Below are 19,683 nucleotides of genomic sequence, written 5' to 3' on the forward strand. Positions count from 1 at the left end.
ATCATTTACAATGTTTTTTCACCAGAGAAGTCAAGCAGTCAAGACATACATTACTGTATTGCATAGAATATGAAACATATCCTCCTTTTTAAAATTATGTTCTCTGAATAAATGGTCCTTCAAATAAAATCCTCTGGCAAAGAGAAGTTCTGAATGTGGCAGAAAAGTTTTGACATGTTATTGAAATCATAAAAAGTGGGAATGTAACTGTTTAAATTCTAGAATGTGTTTTTAAAGCAAAGTTAAAGTTTTTCATGTTTTATTTTGAACTGAAAATTTAAAAGTGAAGTTAATAATATTTCTATGTGTAAAAAGTAATTCAAATTTTTGACAATAGTGTAAAGCAGGAAATACATCCAATTCTTTTTTACTTGTTATATATAATCTTGCATCAAAATTTTTGTTGAAGAACTAAATTCACAACATAATTAAGTCTTTCATTTTGGACGGGTGGTTCTGGAAAAATCTTGATGGTTTTAAAACCATTGTCTTTGGGCTAGATTGGGAGTGTTGAAAACTTTAGGGAAAAAAACTGAGATAGAAAGCTGTCGCAAAATAAAAGGCAAGAGAACACCAAATTTCCATATCAACTTATCACACAACATTTAATCCCGTATTTCCTTAACAGAATAAGACTATGTACAGCAATGAAAATCTTGAGGCTGTCATGGAGATAGTGCATCTTAAAATGTAGGACAACAGTTTACATTGTTAACTCACAAGGACCAAGAGAAGACAAAAACACAAATCAGGATCCATCATAAAAATCAGAAATCATTTAGACCTTGACTTACCAGTGACACTCAAGATGTTATCTGAAGAACCCATAGTTGGAGCCTATTAAGCAAGTGTTTAGTCAATTGTGAGGGCACTCAACAATCAACGATGAGAAGGATGTTCAGATTTCAGAGGTAATGATGTTTAAATGAAAAACTACTAAAGGAAGTTCTTTTGGATCATTCTGAAACACATGTGGTAATCTTTTTCCTCATTAACATTTGAAAAGAGAAGACATGCACTATTCTTCCTCAAAAAGGATACTGATATAGAAGTACTGCAAAGGTGTGTAAATGATACCAGAATTAAAGGACTTCTGGAATTAAAGGAAAGAAATAGAATGATAATTTTATTCTTAATCAGTAAATTGATGGGTATCCTAATAAAGTCTTTAAAATTATGACTTTTCAAGATGGGTTTACATGGAAAAAAATGCTTCTATATGGGAAAATCTAGAATACAGAAGATACCCATGAATAAGCTCACTAAGAAATTGAAGAACAACCTTTTTATTAATGTTAAATAGAATGCTGAATCTGTCATCATGTAAGTTTTGACTGCATTTTACCAAGTAGATCTATAAGGAAGAAATGGACAGGAAGAGACACTGATAAGATGAGATGAAATTCAGAAGTAAAAGGCTTGGGTTGTGCAAAACAGAACATAGACCAACTGGACTGAAATAATTGTAATAAATGATGGCCTTCTCCTCCACAACTTACTTTTAAGAGGAACAATGAATAACTATCAATATTTAACAATAAATGGTGTCATTCTGTGGAATACAGTAACTGTATAAAAAAAGCTGCATTACCCGATGATAGAAAATGTATAAGTTACAGACAGAAAAACAAGATTTGTCAATTAAAATAATCAAGTGCACCTCAGTAACACAACAATAACAGCACCAAAAACATTATCCAAGTTGCAAGAACGTGTTACAATGTTATTTTTGGGGGTTCACTGTATAAGCAGAATAAACTTACTGCAGTAGACAAGACATCATTGGGTGAATGCAGGATATCTTGCAAATAAAGAATCAATTTATTTTCAAGTTAAACAATTTACACACAGTTACCAATTACTTATTCTAGTTTCCATTTCTTAAATGCTCCTGAGTAGATTTCTCTCATTCAGCGTCTATGATATAGCAGTGCACCAAAGTTAGGCCATTGAAAAGACGACTGAGCCAATTTAATCTTATTCAATGCCAGCACGTGCTGTCATTTTGTTTTTAAATACCTTGAGTGACTCAGGTAAGTAGGTAAGCTGAATTTTTTACTGGTGCATATATTATACACACAGGATACTGTACTATTTCAAGCCTTAAAACAATCAAAGAAGTAATGCAGCTTCAAACTCCACATCATACTCATGCCGAAGCATCCAATTCTTGGGACTTGTGGTTGGTGTCTGTCTCCATGGGTTCTCCTTTGCCTCCTTCATCTAGGTTCTCCTTATTCTCTTCCTCCACTGCAGCATCCTTTTCAGATTTTGTTTTGGGAACTTCCTGCTATTAAAATATAAACATACATCATTCAGAAAACTTGTGCCAGGGGAAGAAATAAAGTTAGAAAGTTTAAATATTATTTGAAATAGTTAAATGCACATTTCAATGTTACCTAGTGCATATCAAGTAAGAGAAGGGATTACAAGTTCATTCAAAGGATGGAATGCTCACTTTACATTTTCCTTTTGCAGTTAACATTTATAGGATTTATGTGCAATGCTTTATTTATTGTACTCTTCCCCTTTAAATGACTTGCATCTGTTAACAGTACTTACCTTAGCATCAGTACTTGTAAATTTTGGGAACATTTTAGCATAGATCTTTTTCTCTCGATCCAACTGTTCTTTTATTTTCTTCTGACAGATTCCAATTTGCATTTTGGCTGCTTTGTTGGGGTAGAGCTGCACAATCTTCTGGAAGTTTGCTTTTGCCAGTTCGTAATCACTCATAGCAAGTCTTGCCTCGCCCATTCTAAAAAGAGCCTTTTCATTGTTTGCATCTAGCTCTAATGCCTGAAATAAAAGCAGTCATATGTGCATTTTAAGAATAGCCTTACTATCCTGTTATCCGTTCAAATAACTATGTAGTATCTACAAAAAAGGCAAACCTACAAGCCCTAAATATACACGGCCAAACAATTAATGCATTTGCTTACAAAAAAAAATTCCACCCAAAGCAGCTTTAAAATTAACTATTGAACAATATTAGCACTTATGAAGAGAATTCAAAATTTCTTACCACCATCTTTGCGTTACAGAAGTATTACTTAACTTCACTTTTGGATGAGCTGGCTCTAATTTTTGTCCTATGATTCACTGATGAGCAGAAATGTAACGATCACTCATAACCTTCTTTATTTCAATGAAATTCAATTTTTGTACCTCTGGGGTTTACCCTTAACAATTCAAGTATTATTCTGGTAAAAAATTGCGATGCATGTTTCCCAGAGTATTGCATACAGTTGCAAGAAAAAATTTGTGAACCATTTGCAATTACATAGTTTTCTGCAATTATTACTCGTAAAATGTGGTATGATCTTCATCTAAGTCACAATAATACAAATACAATCTGCCTGAACTAATAACACACTAACAATTGTACTTTTTATGTCTTTATTGAACACATTGTTTAATCATTCACAGTCCAGGCTAGAAGTAGTATGTGCACCCTTGTATTGTAGAACCTTCTTTAGCAGTAATAACCTCCACCAAACATTTCCTGTAGCCACTGATCAAACTTGCACAACGGTGAGGAGGAATTGTAGACCATTGAGGAAATTGTTTGAACATAAAACTGCTTTGATTCATCAATATTTCTGGGATACCTTGCAAGAACAGCCCTCTTCAGGTCATGCCACAGCTTCTCAATTGGGTTAAGGTATGGACTCTGACTTGGCCATTCCAAACCACAAATTTTCTTCTTTTTAAACAATTCTGTTGTTGATTTACTCCATAGAACATTATTCCAGAAGTGTTGTGGAACAGCCACGTGGTCTTTTGCAAACTCAAGACATGCAGCAATGTTTCTTTTGGAGAGCAGTGGTTTCCTCAGTGGTGCCCTTCCATAACACCATTCTTGTTGTGTTTTTCTTATAGTGGACAAATGATCAAAAACTTTAGCCGGTTCTAGATATTTCTGCAGGTCCTTTTCTGTTACCCATGGGTTCTTTTTTTCTCTTCCTTCAGCACGGCACCTCATGCTCTTGGGTGTGATCTTTGTAGGTTGCCCACTCCTAGGGAGAGTAGCAACAGTACTGAATTTCCTCCATTTGTAGACAATTTCTCTTACTGTGGACTGATTAACACTTGGGTCTTTAAAAGTGCTTTTGTAGCCTTTTCCAGCTTCATGCATTTCTATATTCCTCTAAGGTCCTCTAACAGTTGTTTTGATTGAGGCATGATGCATAAAAACAAATCTTTCTTAAGAGCAGCTCTGTCAGTAACCTGACTATGTGGCTTTTCTAAAGGGTATGGCACCTCTACAACCCACACCTCCAATCTCATTTCAATGATTGGAACACCTAGCTCCAAACAGTTTTTGTAGAAAGCATTACCTCAGAGGTTCACATACTTTTTGAAACCTAGACTGTGGTTGTTTACATGGTATACTCTGTGTCGATGAGAAGTAGTACAATCAGTTGTGTGTTATTAGTTTAGGCAGATTGTGTTGGTGTATTACTCTGACTTGGATGACAATCAGACCACACTTTTGAGTAATTAATGCAGAAAACCTGGCAATTGCAAAAGGTTCAATTATTTTCCTGCAACTGCATATTCTGAGTAATGGTGCTGAAGTAACTCACAATTACTGAAGCCCTGTTAAACTGCTGCATGCCTGTCAATCCTTCTAACAAAGATATCTATATATCAAGTCTAGGATGCCATTAGTACTTCTGCTTACTTTTCTGACATTCTAATGTCCTTTGTATTATAGATCCTCTTTTCTTTGTGAACTTCACTGAATAATCAAGTATTCAAATTTGTCTCATTGAAGCCGATTTTTCCCAGTCAATATCTTTGAAATTTAATGCTCCTACTCATTCTGCATTCTGGATACATGGCTCTCTATCCCACCATTTTAAAGTCATACAGCATGGAAGTAGGGCCAATATTCACACCAAACATGAAGCACACATTTATATTAATACTATATACTCCATAAACTCCCACAGCCCCCAATTACCTTCTGCCCATCAACGCCAGGGGCAATTTGCAAAGGCCAGTTAATCTACCAACTACATCTTTGATTTATTTTGAAGGGTTGCTGGTTTCCATTAGGAGCATTACACACCTTTTCACAATTCTCTACAGCTTGTAAATTCTCATCCATTTTGATGTAGCACATAGCAAGGTTAAGATGTGCTGCTAGCCTCAGTGCATTGGATTGCTTTAATAATTCCTCAGACAGTCCACTTTCGTGTTCCAACCAAGATACAATTTTCTTGTAATGTACGGTAGCCTGCTTGTACTTGCCACACTGGTAACAGAAAGAACATGTAACATTAAAAGTGGAAAATTAAAGATTAACGTTCAAGGTACATATTAACACCAAAAAGAAACCAGTCTATTTTATTTACTTCATTTGCATTTTATAGATTTAGAATCACACATTGATTTCACTAATGAATGTTTCTTATAAACATTTTCCTTTACAATTGTGACTGTGAAGGTTTCAACTGTCTCCTAGATACTCAGCTTTAAGATCTTTCTTTCAAAAGACAACTGTTGCAGAATGCCAGCTTCAGAATTCACAGTATTTATTACTTAGATGGCAAACATTATATTGAAAAAAATACTCAGACCATGGAGATTCCCAACTCTACTGATACCATAGTACGTCAGAAGAATCATTTTGAATGTTCTAACAACAAAGGAAGTTGGCAACACTTGTATCAATATCTTGCATCCTTGAATGTATGCCATCACAATGAAATCACATTTTCCAAGCTTTTACTTGCACTCATTTTACAAATTTTGATACTTGCAAATGCATGGTTTAGAGGACCATAAGGCATGGGAGCAGAATTAGGCCATTGAGACCATCGATTCTATTCTGCCGTTTCCTCATGGCTGATTTATTATCCCCCTCAACTCCATTTCCCTTCCATCTCCATGTAATCTTTGACACCCTTCAAGACCTATCAACTTCTACTTTAAATATGCCCAATGATCTGGCTTCCAAGCTGTCTATGGCAATGAATTTCCACAGATTCACCACATTCTGGCTAAAGAAATTCCTCTGGACATTTCTTTCTATTGGGAATAAGGAATGGGAATGTCCTTCTATTCTGAGGCTGTGCCCTCTGGTCCTACTCTCCCCATTATAGGACACATCCTCTCCATGTTCACTCTATCTAGGCCTCTCAATATTCAATAGTTTTCAATAGGATTCCCCCCACTCCATTCTTCTAACCTTCAATAAATACAGGCCCAGAACCATGAAATGCTCCTCATACATTAACCCTTGAATTCCCAGGATAATTCTTGCGAACCTCCTCTCCAATGCTAGCATATTCTTTCTCAGATAAAGAGCCCAAAACAGCTCATCATATTCCAAGTGCTGATCAATGCCTTATAAAACCTCAGCATTATTAGCTCAGCATTGCCTTTATTCTTTCGCCCTCTTGAAATGAATGCTATGTAAGGCTCCTTTTCATCGACTACAGCTCTGCCTTTAATACAATCATTCCAAATAAACTGATCCTAAGCTCCGGAACCTGGGACTTAGCACTCAGATCTGCAGCTGGATCTTCAACTTCCTCACAGACAGGACCCATGCTGTAAAAATAGGGGACAAGCTCTCCTCTACAATCACTCTGAGCACCGGTGCCCCACAAGGCTGTGTACTCAGCGCCCTGCTGTACTCACTGTACACCCATGATTGTGTAGCCAAGTTTCCATCAAACTGAATATATAAGTTTGCTGATGACACCACAATTGTAGGCCTCATCCTGGGTAATGATGAGTCCGAGTACAGAGAGGAAATTAAGAACCTGGTGGCATGGTGTGAAGACAATAACCTATCCATCAATGTCAGCAAGACAAAGGAATTGGTTGTTGACTTTAGAAGGGGTAGCGGACCGCACAACCCCATCTACATTGGTGGTACGCAGGTGGAACAGGTCAAAAGCTTTAAGTTCCTCAGAGTGAATATCACAAATGACCTGACTTCGTCTAACCAAGCACAGTCCACTGCCAAGAAGGCCCACCAGCGCCTTTACTTCCTGAGAAAGCTGAAGAAATTTGGCCCGTCCTCTAAAACCCTCAGTAATTTTTATAGGTGCACCGTAGAAAGCATTCTTCCAGGGTGCATCACAACCTGGTATGGAAGTTGTCCTGTCCAAGACCGGAAGAAGCTGCAGAAGATCGTGAACCTAGCCCAGCACATCACACAAACCAATCTTCCATCCTTGGACTCACTTTACCCCACACGCTGTTGGAGCAGTGCTGCCAGGATAATCAAGGACAAGACCCACCCAGCCAACACACTTTTTGTCCCACTTCCCTCTGGGAGAAGGTTCAGGAGCATGAAGATTTGTACGGCCAGATTTGGGAACAGCTTCTTTCCAACTGTGATATGACTGCTGAACAGATCCTGACCCGCATCTGGGCCGTACCTTCCAAATATCTGGACCCAACTTGCACTACCTTACTTTCCCTTTTCTAATTATGATTTATAATTTAAATTTTTATTATATTTACTTTGATTTGTACTTCAGGGAGCGCGAAGCACAGAAACAAATATCACTGTGATGATTGTACGCTCTAGTATCAATTGTTTGGTGACAATAAAGTAAAGTATAAGTATTGCATTTGCCTTCCTTACTACTGACTCAACCTACAAGTTAACCCAGTGGTCCCCAACCACAGGGCTGCAAAACATGTGTTAACAGGCTGTGAGGAAACAGTATGATTTGGTGATATGAAATGATGTGAGCCAGCTGCACCTTTCCTCATTCCCTGTCATGCCCACTGTCGAACTTGAACGCATGCAAGGTAATCAGTTGCCTAAAGGTAGTGATACTCTCGCGCCAGGGATCACTGGTTGGTCTTGGGTAACCGGCTGCTTTGTGCGGCTGGCCTGAAGTGCTGTTGCTACTGGTCTGGAGCGCGGACAGATGGGCGCCACCTCTAAACCTGTTTACCGCACCGAATGTTCGTGGGGAACCCGGTGCTAAAATATTTGCAGACGACCTAATTCGGGCTCAGGGTTTTGTAAGCAGCAGAGCAGCTACCTTGCTGCGATCTACTGAAAGTCATCCCTTGAGCCAAACTTTTGTTGGCCAATAGATCCTACCTACCTACAAGGAAGGTGGGCACGTGCCCTGTCACACTCCTCACTCAGTCAGTCGCTCTCTCCGGACTGTGACCATCGCGGCCCCAGCACAGGGACCTCAGGCCCTGACCTTGTCCTCTCACCCCACCCACGACCAGCCACACCTGGCCAAGGTTATTATATGTTCATATGAGGAAAATACATGCTGTGTGTTTACTATCCAGACATTACTTAAAATGTTATGATGCTATTGACATATAAATGACATAACTGACTTATCACTATATTCATGCGAGGAAAATATGCGCTGTGTGTTTAATATTAAATTCATTAGATAAAATCTTTTAGAAATAAAATTGAGTGTATTAGCCACTTACAATTGACTTATCACCTATATTCCGGTTGTGATTAACACCACCCCCACCAAACCGTCGGCCGGTCCGCAAGAATATTGTCAATATTAAACCAGTCTGCAGTGCAAAAAAGGTTGGTGACCCGAGTTAACGTTTAGGGTATCCTGTGCTAGGACTCCCAAGGTCCTTTGCACATCAGAAACAATACTATTCACTCTGTAACAGATAGCATATTACACTTAAAATTGGTAGGATGGGTGTACCAACGTCCAATACTTAATAATATAAAACAACACAATAGCAGCAGACCTCTCAGGTGACCATAGAGAGGATATTTTCTAAAGTGGGGAACCCAAGACCAGAAGTCACAGTCTCAATTAAGAAAATTAATTTAATTAGATATAAACTGATTTAAAAAAGAAATTCAGTACCAGTTTCGTGCATCAAGTTCAGTCTTCTTGATTCCCTTAACATCTAAAGTTCTACCAGTTTTTTTGTATGGAATAGATTTAGAAGCTGAGCCTTCTATCTTTTGGATAGAGAATTCAAATAGAAATCCCCAAATAAATTATTTCTCATGTGCATTCTAAATGGTAGATGTACTTTTTGCTTGCTATTTCTACGCATCCCAGCCACAGGAAGTATCAAACTCTCACCCACCCTCAGGTCACCTCTGATTCTTCCAGTCTCACAGTAATGCTCAGTTTGCTTTATTTCTCCTGACATGGAATTCTCCACCACCACTCTCTATTGCGACTGTTGCAAACTGAATTGAAGATCATCCAAACATTAGCAATAAACTATCACCAGCAACAAATCCACCACAGCAACTGATTCAATATGGAATAATAATTTGGAATAAAAAGATAGTTATCAGTAATGAATGTCATGAATCAGGCTGACTTTCTTTGAAAAATCCAATGTACTATCTCCTCTCTGAACCTTATCTACTTTCACTCATGTTTGACTCCACATCCATACCCACGTTCTTCAGTTCTTTCAAATCATCACATTAAAAACAGTGGTGGTCTTTGAATAACTATTTTAAACAGCTAGGGAAACAGTAGTGTGTCTACATGAAGGAAATATCCATTGCATTTGAGAGATCCATGTACAGTACTGTGCAGAAGTCTTAGGCACCCTAGGACTTTTTTTTTAATATATGGTTTCAGATGGTTATAGCCTCCACAAAGCCCTGATCTCATCATCGAGGCTGTCTGGGATTACCTGGAGAAGCAGATACAAGCGAGACAGCCAAAGTCCGCAGAACTGTGGCAAGTTCTCCAAGATACCTGGAACAACCTACCAACCAATTTTCTTATAAAAACTGCACGACACTGTACTTAAGAGTATTAATGCAATTTTAAAGGGAAAGGGTGATTACAATAAATAACAATTTGATTTAGTTTTATTGCTGTTTACTGCTTTTTATAGTAATTATTTTGATATTTAGAAACTTTACATTTCATTATTCTGAAAGCACCTTTGCTTTACAGAATTGTTTTACATCTGCCTAAAACTTTTCTATCACTATACGTAAGACAATTCAATGTGAGTTAATCAACTCAATGGGAAAGTATCAAATGACTGAAAACAAACTTGACTCAGTCAACAAATACATTGTTCCCTACAGTTACAGTCACCCTTGCTATTATGAAATCACATATGACTCTGGTACACATATCCAAAGTACAATTTATATTGGATATGAATGTAGGAGATCTGATTAGTAAATTTGTGGAAGACATGAACTTGATTGGTGTTGTAGATATCAAAGATGATTTTCTAAGGCTACAGCAAGATATAGATCAAATTAAAAATTGGGTAGAACATTGGCAGATGCAATGTAATCTCAGCAAGTGAGAAAATCAAATGGTAGGGCAGTAAAGGATGTTAATAAACAAGAGACTTTTATGGGTCCAAGCCACAGAGGTTGAGGTTGCTGAAAAAGGCATATGGTATGATTACTTTCAGAGGTAGAGGCATAGAATACAAGAGTAAAAACATTATTTTCAACTTTACAAAACACCAGCTAGATCACATTTGGACTGCTGTGCCATTCCAGTCACATTATAGGATGGATGTGATTGCACTGGAGACCTTGCAAAGGAGATTCACCAAAATCCTGTCTGGAAAGGAGGACTTTATTGGAAAAGACTGGGCTTGTTTTCCTGCAGTAAAGCAGGTTGAGAGGTTACCTGGTGCACTTAAGATTATCAGAGAGAGATATATATATATACACGATCTAAATCTTTCCCCCCATGGTTGGTGGATGAAAATCAAAAGGGCATAGGTTTAAGATATGAGGAACTTGTCCCAAAGGGAATACTTTGTCTTTGTTTATTATTTATTGTAATGCCGGCACTGTTTTTGTGCACTTTATGCAGTCCTGTGTAGGTCTGTAGTCTAGTGTAGCTTTCCCTATGTTGTTTTTTTTAACGTAGTTCAGTCTAGTTTTTGATTTGTGTCATGTAACACCATGGTCCTGAAAAACGTTGTCTCATTTTTACTATGCACTGTACCAGCAGTTATGGTTGAAATGACAAAAAAAGTGACTTGACTTGATACGAGGGGTACATTTTTTTCTCTTTACAAAGGGAGTGGTTGATATCTGGAATACCCTAGCAAAGTGGTCATGGTGGTGGAATCAGATACATTTAAACACCCGAGACATTTAGACATACACTTAAATAAACAGACATGACTGGATATGGCTCTGAAGTGGACAAATAGGATTAGAGAACATGGACAAAAGACAGGCATGATGTGTCAGGCTGAAGGGCTCAATTTCCTGTTACATGACCCTTTGTCCACTGCCAGGAGCAAGCCTACAACAAACCTTGTACATGTATACTCTACCCATTCTGATCTACAATGTTGCTTCCTGTAGTAATGATATTTCATTACATCTAAATTTCACAATGGAATTCCTTATGTAAAATATTAATTAAAAAAATTCCAGTGTAATCATTGTTTTGTTTGGCGAAGCAAGTTATTTAAAATGAGTTTTACGAATGCCAATATTTTCCCCCAATTTTGCTTTCTACTTTACAATAGAATATCTAAGTTACATTTAACTATCACTTTTTCTTAACAAAAGGGAATAAATTTATTTAATGAATTAATTTTTAATGGTTTAATTCAAAATAACTCTGGCAAGACTCAGAGGCAGAGGGTTGGATTGGTACTAAATACTTTACACTTTGATAAATAATTTGAATGTTTGGTCCAAACAGCGTAATTTGTTTTGTGTCCAATTTTCCAGAATGATTTTATACTGCTAAGTGCGCATAATTGCTATTTTCTTCCAAGTTCTTTTAACACAAATAAATACTTGAACATTTTTATCTGGTATTGTTCCCATGTGACTGCAACTGTTGTCTTAGGTGGTAGAGGCTGCAGGTTTGAAAGTCACTGGGTAGTATAGATGTGTAAGTGCACTGCATTTAGGTGATAATATACATTGTCAGAGGATACAAGTGTTTGAGCTATGTAAGAGGTACCAGCTGGCTGCTTTGTTGTGGATGACGTCAAGCTTCTTGAATGCTCATCCAGTCAATTAGAAAATGTTTCAACGCACATCAGACGTGCCTCTTGTAATGATGGAAAAGACTTGGGAGAGTTAGAAGGTGACTTTCCCACCAGATACCTATTCTCTAACCTGTTCTTGCAAACACAGTATTTGGGCAACAGTGATGAATTCAGTGACATTGAAGGCAGGGAGTCAAATAGTTTTACTATTAAATGTTAAGGATGGATGGTTAGACACTTCCTTTTGAAGATGTGCAGAGGATATAGAGAGTCTACAGACGGATTTAGATAGTTCAGTGAGTGGGCAAGTCTGGCAGATGGAACATGTCATTCACTTTTGAAGGAAAAATGGAAGAGCAGACTTATCCAAATGGTAACAGATTGCAGCATGCTGCAGTGCAGAAGGACTTGGGAGTGCTTGTGCATTAATTGCAAAAAGTTGATTTTCAGGTGCAGCAGGCTATCAAGAAGGCAAATGGAATGTTGGCCTTCTTCGCTACAGAGATTGAATTTAAGAGCAGGAAGGCTATGCTGCAATTGTATGGGGTATTGGTGAGACCGCATCTGGAGTACTGCATGCAGTTCTGGTCTCCTTACTTGAGGATGGATATACTGGCTTTGGAGGCAGTGCAGGAGGTTCACCAGGTTGATTCCAGAATGAAGGGGTTAAGACTACCAGGAGAGATTGACTTGCCTGAGACTGTACTTGCTGGAATTCAGAAGAATAAGAGGAGATCTTATAGAAGCATATACAATTATGAAAGGGATAGATAAGATAGAGGCAGGGAAGTTGTTTCCACTGGAGGGTGAGACTAGAACTAGGGGACATAGCCTCAAGATTTGGGAGAGTAAATTGCTATCCTGATGTCAAAGGAAGTCATTCTCACCTCACCTCTGGAAATTAGTTACTTCGGTCATCTTTACCACAATTTATGGGAAAACTGCTTGTTAAGTAACTAAATTCATTTCAGTCAGCTGGTCTCTCTCTAAAATAGATTTAATAGAAAAGCAATTTTATTTAATTTCTTCACATTTTCCCCCCTCAAACCACTTTTAAATAACAAAAAAAAACAGTATACAAGGTCTGAGGGGTGATTATTGTAGGTCACTTAAAATCACTCATCATCAATTTCAGGTCTTTGTATCATAAACGGAGTCCAGAAATTATAAAATGCACATCTAAACACTAATGGCAGAAGAAAAAAAATGCCTATTGTTGATTAGATACTTTCCGATTCTATTTTGTAAACCAAGGTGCATGGACACTTTATCACAAGCAGGATACAGTATCCAGTTTTTAGATCCAATGTTGTTACCTTGAAATTTGCAGTTCCCTTTTCCTTGACAATGGCAGCCTGCTCCAGCTTCTCATCTATGTTCATTTCCCAAGATTCCTTTGCCTGAAGAAATGTCAAAAAGTGAGACTAGAGAACAACTAATCTTGAAAGAACAGCTATACTAAAAAACATACAGTGGACTCTCATTAATTGGGACACATCAAGACCAGTACATTTTGGCCCAATTAAGTGGCTGTACCAATTAGGCGAGTATTTTTGGAAATAGCTAAAAAGTTATATAAAAAAACAAACTACTGTTTAACTATGTACCAAATTATGCATCAAAATGAACTACAGAACAAATTAGTATACTATCAATACTACTACGGTATTATAAAACTGTAGTTCCTAATAGTTAATGAAGGAGGAATTAATCGTCGTGTTCTTTTGATTGACTGTGAACATATCAGCACAGATAATGGATTGTCTTCATACAATGCACTTGATAATTGTTTCTCCAAATCTTCATTTACATTTTAGCATTCAAGTTGATTGTTGATACTTCAAATTCTTCATTGTTCCTAACTTGAAGTAGTGAAATTGTTTCATTTTCGCTCTCGGCCATTTCTTGTAACTCTTAAGCCTTAATGCTTGAAATTGCAGTGACTTCAAAATTTCAGATTGTTTTACTGCTTATTTCTCGCCGACACATGTAACTGATGCTATTTAAAAACTGCTCTAAACACAGTGTAGTGTTTAGCAGCCACACAAGTGAATATGACTGATGCTAGAGAAAATTTGGCAACAGTCTCCTAGCCCAATTAAGTGGCATAGTGTCTCAAATAAATGAAGGGAATCCCGGCTATTTTTACGATTAGTTTTTGTTCTTTAGGGGTATCAATGGCCCAATTAACCAGAATCCATTGTACTTAAATTTATCCCCTTCCTCTGCTGGTTATCCATCCTCTTCATACGTATTCAGACTTTAACTTTAGGCAAGAACACAATTGGCAGCGTATCCCTAATTTGTTATAAGTGACAGAATCTTGAATTCTACCAGCCAACCCCAGGATATTTCACTTTAGGTTTAAAATCTCATTAAAACAAAACGTGAGACACAATGTCACTATAGTACCGGTTAAAAGCTTCAAAGATCTACTTGACCTTGCTTCAGAATAAAAACTTTTGACTATAATTCATAAAACAATCTGGTAAATATCAATGTCATTAACAGTGACAGGATCTCTATTTAGAGCTGCCAATACATATGTTGTTGTACAAGCATTAATCTTACCTTTTCGAAGTTCTTCAACACAACTTCATATACTAAGCATGCATCTGATGGAATGTGAAATTTTGGTTTCCCTGCTTCTCCAAATCCATACCTGTATGAACAACACTACATCAGGGAAGTACTCAAAAGAATTATCAAATGCTGTAACATGTTAATTTATACACATAGATTGTTTTTTCCAATTTGAGTGATTACTTAATTTTCATATAACTACCAACTCCTTCAATTATACTCAGAGGATATAATCCAGTGGACTGTACATTCACTTATTGGTATGATGTTAATAATTTTAGTCTCAATTAAGCAGGTTTTCAATCGGGTCCCAGCAGTGCACACAATTTCCATTCTTTGTGTGATATAATAATTGTATTATGTGATTGCAACTCTTTTTCAGAAAAAAAGAAATTTATTTCAAAGGCATCTTCCAGGTCCAGCAAGAACCACTTTTTATTTGTTGCTTATTTCTGGTCAAGATGGCATCTTTTCAGAATTCTCACTGTTGTGAATCAGGGACTTAATACCTATACTCAAAAAAAAAACCTAATTATTTATCAATTTACATAATCATTCTATCTTTTCAAATCTTGAGAAGCCAACAATCTTGGCCCTTCATCTAGGTTTCGTGATACAATAATTTGGGAAGAACTATTAAAAAAAGTCTTCAGGACCATGAAATTTAAACAAATGTTACTCCACTATTTAAGAAGGATAGGAGGCAGCAGAAAGGAAACTATAGACCCATTATCCTGACATCAGTGGCTGGGAAGTTGTTGGAATCGATTGTTAGGGATGAGATTATGGAGTACCCGGAGGCACATGACAAGATAGGCCAAAGCCAGCATGGTTTCCTGAAAGGAAAATCCTGCCTAATCTACTGCAATTTTTTGAGGAAATTACAAACAGGGTAGACAAAGGAGGTGCAGTGGGTGTGGTGCACTTGGGTTTTCAGAAGGCCTTTGACAAGGTACTGCACATGAGACTGTTTAGCAAGATGAGAGTCCATGGAATTACAGGGGAGTTACTAGCATGGGCAGAGCATTGGCAGAAAACAGGGAGTGGGAATAACAAGATCCTGTTCTAGCTGGCTGTCAGTTACTGGTGGAGTTCCACAGGGGTCAGTGTTTGGACCACTGCTTTTTACGATGTACATCAATGATCTGGACTATGGTATTAATGGATTTGTGGCTAAGTTTGCCAATGATACAAAGATAATGGAGGAGCAGGTAGTGTTGAGGAAACAGAGAGCCTTAGATAGTTTAGGGAAATTGGCAAAAAGTTGGCAAATGAAATACAATGTTGTAAAGTATATGGTCATGCACTTTGGTGGAAGTAGTAAATGGGCAAACTATTATTTAGATGGGGAGAGAGTTCAAAATGCAGAGATGCAAAGGAACTTGGGAATCCTTGTGCAGGATACCATAAAGGTTAACCTGCAGGTTGAGTCAGTGGTGAAGAGGGCGAATGCAATGTTGGCATTCATTTCTAGAGGTATAGAATGTAAGAGCAAGGGTGTGATGTTGAGGCTCACAAGGCACTCGTGAGACCACACTTGGAGTATTGTGTGCAGTTTTGGGCTCCTTATTTTTGAAAGGATATACTGACATTGAAAAGGGTTCAGAGAAGATTCATGAGAATGATTCCAGGAATGAAAAGTTTACCGTATAAGGAATGTCTGGCAGCTCTTGGGCTATGATCCCTGGAGTTGAGGAGAACGAAGTGTGATCTCATAGAAACATTTCAAATGTTAAAAAGCCTGAACAGATTAGATTATGGCTAAGTTATTTCCCACGGTAGGAGAATCGAGGACTAGAGACCACGACTTCAGGATTTAAGGACGTCCATTTAGAACAGAGATGCAGAGAAATTACTTTAGCCAGAGGATTGTAAATCCGTGAATTTGTTGCCACGAGTGGCTGTGGAGGCCAAGTCATTGGATGCATTTAAGGCAGAGATAGGTTCTTGATAAGCCAGGTCATCAAAGGGTATGAGGAGAAGGCAGGGGAGTAGAGATGACTGAAAGAATTGAATCCGCCCACTGAATGGCCTGCTTCTGCTCCTATATCTTATGGTCTTAAACTTACTTTGGCTTTAATGATATAATCGCTTCTTCTCCTTTTTCCATTTCCTGCAATGCCTTCTCAATCCCTGCAGGAATATCAACTTCTTCACCTTCTCCAATAATAAATGATACATCACGACTGTCAAAGACAGTACCCTGATATTTGCCTTCCAAATGGACTGAAAGAAAGAATATGCAAAAATAAATTTTAAAAAAATTTTCAACTCTGAGCAAACATACATTCGTAGCTGTAGCCTGAGATCACAGAGAAAATGAATAGCTGAACTTTTTACCTTGGAGTTGTAAATAAATGAATAATGAATTTTAAAAACATAAAGATTCAGTACTTCTAATATTGGAACTATTAATAGCATTAACTGCCAAAATAATAAAAAATGTTGCTTGTGCAATGACAATGATCTGAAAACACAAGTGATACTGTCAGCAAAATTAAATAGGCAATTTGGTAAATGCAAGCAACCAACCTCCAGAATCATGGAAAGAGAAAGAAAAGGCCATTAAAGGAACTCAAATCAGTTGTAAAGAATGAAAACTTAAAATTGAGCTTTCCATCTTAAAGTTATTGAAGAGACCAGTGAATGAAATGCCTTGATGTATGAAAATACTAAACACTGATTTTAATTAAGGCAACGTGCAAGGACCCAAGGGACGATGCATACAAAAATTAAAGGCAATGTCCCTAAAATACATAGATAGAATACAAAAGTGAGGACTGCTCTTCTTAGAGCAAGAAATGTTGAGGGACAATTTGATAAACTTCAGAGTCATCAAATATGTAGATAGACATACTTTATGTAGACAAGTTGATCCTACCAATAAAAAGGATTGATAGCCAAGGCATCGATTGAGTTCCATAAATCCATTAATTTAGAGTACATTGGATTCTGGTTAATTTGGATACACCAGGCCCAATTAAGTGGCTGTCCCAATTAGCCAAAGTTTCATGGAAATTGTTTAAAACGTACAAAAAGGACAAACTACTGCTTAATAAAGTAACAAATTATGAATTTAAATGAAATACAAATTAAAACACTATCAATGCTACTATAAAACTGTATCAGTTCTTGTTATTGACTAAGGAATCCAGTGAAAGCTGTCGTGTGTGGGGTGACAAGGGAGGGGGTAATACCTCTGGTTAAGGAGCTTGTCTTGTTCATTCTGGGGCAACTCACTCACCTCTGGTCCCCAAAGAACACTCAGCTCTCACCCATTGCTCCAAGTAGCTGTTTGCATGCTGCACCCTGGTACACCACTTGAACGGGTTGGCTAAATCAGGTGAGGGTAGCCAGTGGGCATAATGTCCCAGAGAAATAGAGATTTGCCTGCCCCAGCATGTGAAGCATCTCCAGCGGACCAGGCAGATGAGATCAACAGTAAGAGCAATGGTCAAGACGGTTCAACAACACTTCATAGACAGCAATGGGCATGATAAAGCACAGAAGTCAAGGTTATCCGCTGTAACGAAGGAAGACTAGTTTGTGACGACTACTCATACTACTAGGCCTGGACATCTCAGGTCGAGAGTAGAACTGTTCCAACTGTATGGTGGGGTGTATTGTATCCAGTACTCCCAATGCAATCTCCTCTACATTGGTGAGACCCAAAGTAAATTGGAGGAATCGCTTTGGCAAATATCTCCGCTTCATCTGCCAAAAGCAGAATATCCTTTTGGCCAATCACTTAAATTCCTACCTTCATTCTTGTTCTGACATGTCCTCTTTTGCCATGATGAGGCCACTCTCAGGGTGGAGGAGCAACACCTCACATTCAGTCTAGGTGGCCTACAACCTGATGGCATGAACATCAATTTCTTCTGGTAATTTTTCCCTCCCTCTTCTTCTATTCCCCAGTCTTCTCATCTGCCCATGATCTCCTGATACTTCTCTTTCTCCTATGATCCACTCTCCTCTCTATCATATTCCTTCTTCTCCAGTCCTTCATCCTTCCTACCCACCTGGCTTCACCTCATCACCTTCTAGCTAGTCCTCCTTCCCCTCCCCTCACCTTTTATTCTGGTGTCTTCCTACTTCCCTTCTAGTCCTGAATAAGGTTCTCAGCCCAAAATGTCAACTGTTCATTTATTTCCATAGATGATACCAGATCACCTGAGTTCCTCCAGTATTTTGTGTATGTTATGCAAGTTAGAAACTGTTCCACAAAATTCTCCTGTCCCACTTAAGAGGCATAATAAACTAAGGATCCTGGCTGTTTTTCAATTTGTTTTTGTTCTTTAAGAATTCTTTTAGAATTTCTTTAAGAATTGTCCAAATAAGTGGTTGGCCCAATTAACTAGAAGTTACTGTATTTATAAAGTGAGAGCAATCAGCCAAGGTGAATTTGTGCTGTGACAGATGACAATAAAATTCAAGAAATCCCCAAGTGGAATTAGAAATACAATGGAGAAATATGGAGTTCTAAAGAAAAAGAAAGATGTACTGGAAGACACTGAACGAGTTTTGTTGCACCCACAGAAAGGTGGGGTTTTTTGGAGGATCGATTCAGGGAAATCGAACAGTGGCTCTTGCAGTGTAAAATGGTGTGACTGGTGGGGAATTATTTTTGTCCACCCTGCCTGGGTAATAATTCCATCAATGAATAATGGTCACACGTGTTATGGTCATAGTCAGGACTTTGGAAGACAACGGGAAGATCGACGGCATCAGCTCACCTCTCTCTCTCTCTCTCCAATGTTATTCAACTAACTACCTCGAACTGAACTGAACTCTCCTCATCATCGTAAGACTATATCCATTCACCCCTAGGTTTGAAAGAGCCTAGTTTTATTCCTATTTCCACACTTATGTGTGTGTATATATGTATCATTACTAACCTGTTTAAGATATCTACATTTATAGTACTGTACTGCGTAGTTACTAATAAACACTATTAGTTAATAGCAATACCAGACTCCGATGCGTTTTCCATTTCTGCTGGTTCTTTAACCCGTCACGGGGTACATGACAATAATGAAACCCTAGCCTCGTCCTTCAGTTCTGATGGAAGGTCAACTTGGTTAACTGTTTCCCTCTCTGTTGAAAGTTGCCTGAACTGTCGAATATTTCCTCAATTTGCTTTTATTCCTTCTG

The 19,683-nt window shown here is 37.9% G+C and overlaps 1 protein-coding gene across 2 annotated transcripts in view; it reads right to left on the reverse strand.

Moving 5' to 3' along the window:
• Nucleotides 1-578: 578 nt before the first annotated feature.
• The window catches only part of fkbp4 (FKBP prolyl isomerase 4), a 30,750-nt gene continuing 11,645 nt past the window's right edge, over nt 579-19,683 (reverse strand). The window contains exons 5-10 of one of the 2 annotated variants that reach the window (XM_073059349.1): nt 16,599-16,755; nt 14,518-14,608; nt 13,263-13,346; nt 5,078-5,263; nt 2,563-2,799; nt 579-2,287 (exon numbers count right to left, since the gene is read on the reverse strand). In XM_073059349.1, the coding sequence (XP_072915450.1) occupies nt 2,150-2,287; nt 2,563-2,799; nt 5,078-5,263; nt 13,263-13,346; nt 14,518-14,608; nt 16,599-16,755 (893 nt within the window). In that variant the 3' untranslated portion in view covers nt 579-2,149. Of the gene's footprint in view, nt 2,291-2,562; nt 2,800-5,077; nt 5,264-13,262; nt 13,347-14,517; nt 14,609-16,598; nt 16,756-19,683 lie in introns of both variants that reach the window. The other variant, XM_073059350.1, reaches the window with a different exon arrangement.

This window comes from Hemitrygon akajei, chromosome 10 (genome assembly GCF_048418815.1).
Source record: "Hemitrygon akajei chromosome 10, sHemAka1.3, whole genome shotgun sequence".
Taxonomy (NCBI): Eukaryota; Metazoa; Chordata; class Chondrichthyes; order Myliobatiformes; family Dasyatidae; genus Hemitrygon; species Hemitrygon akajei.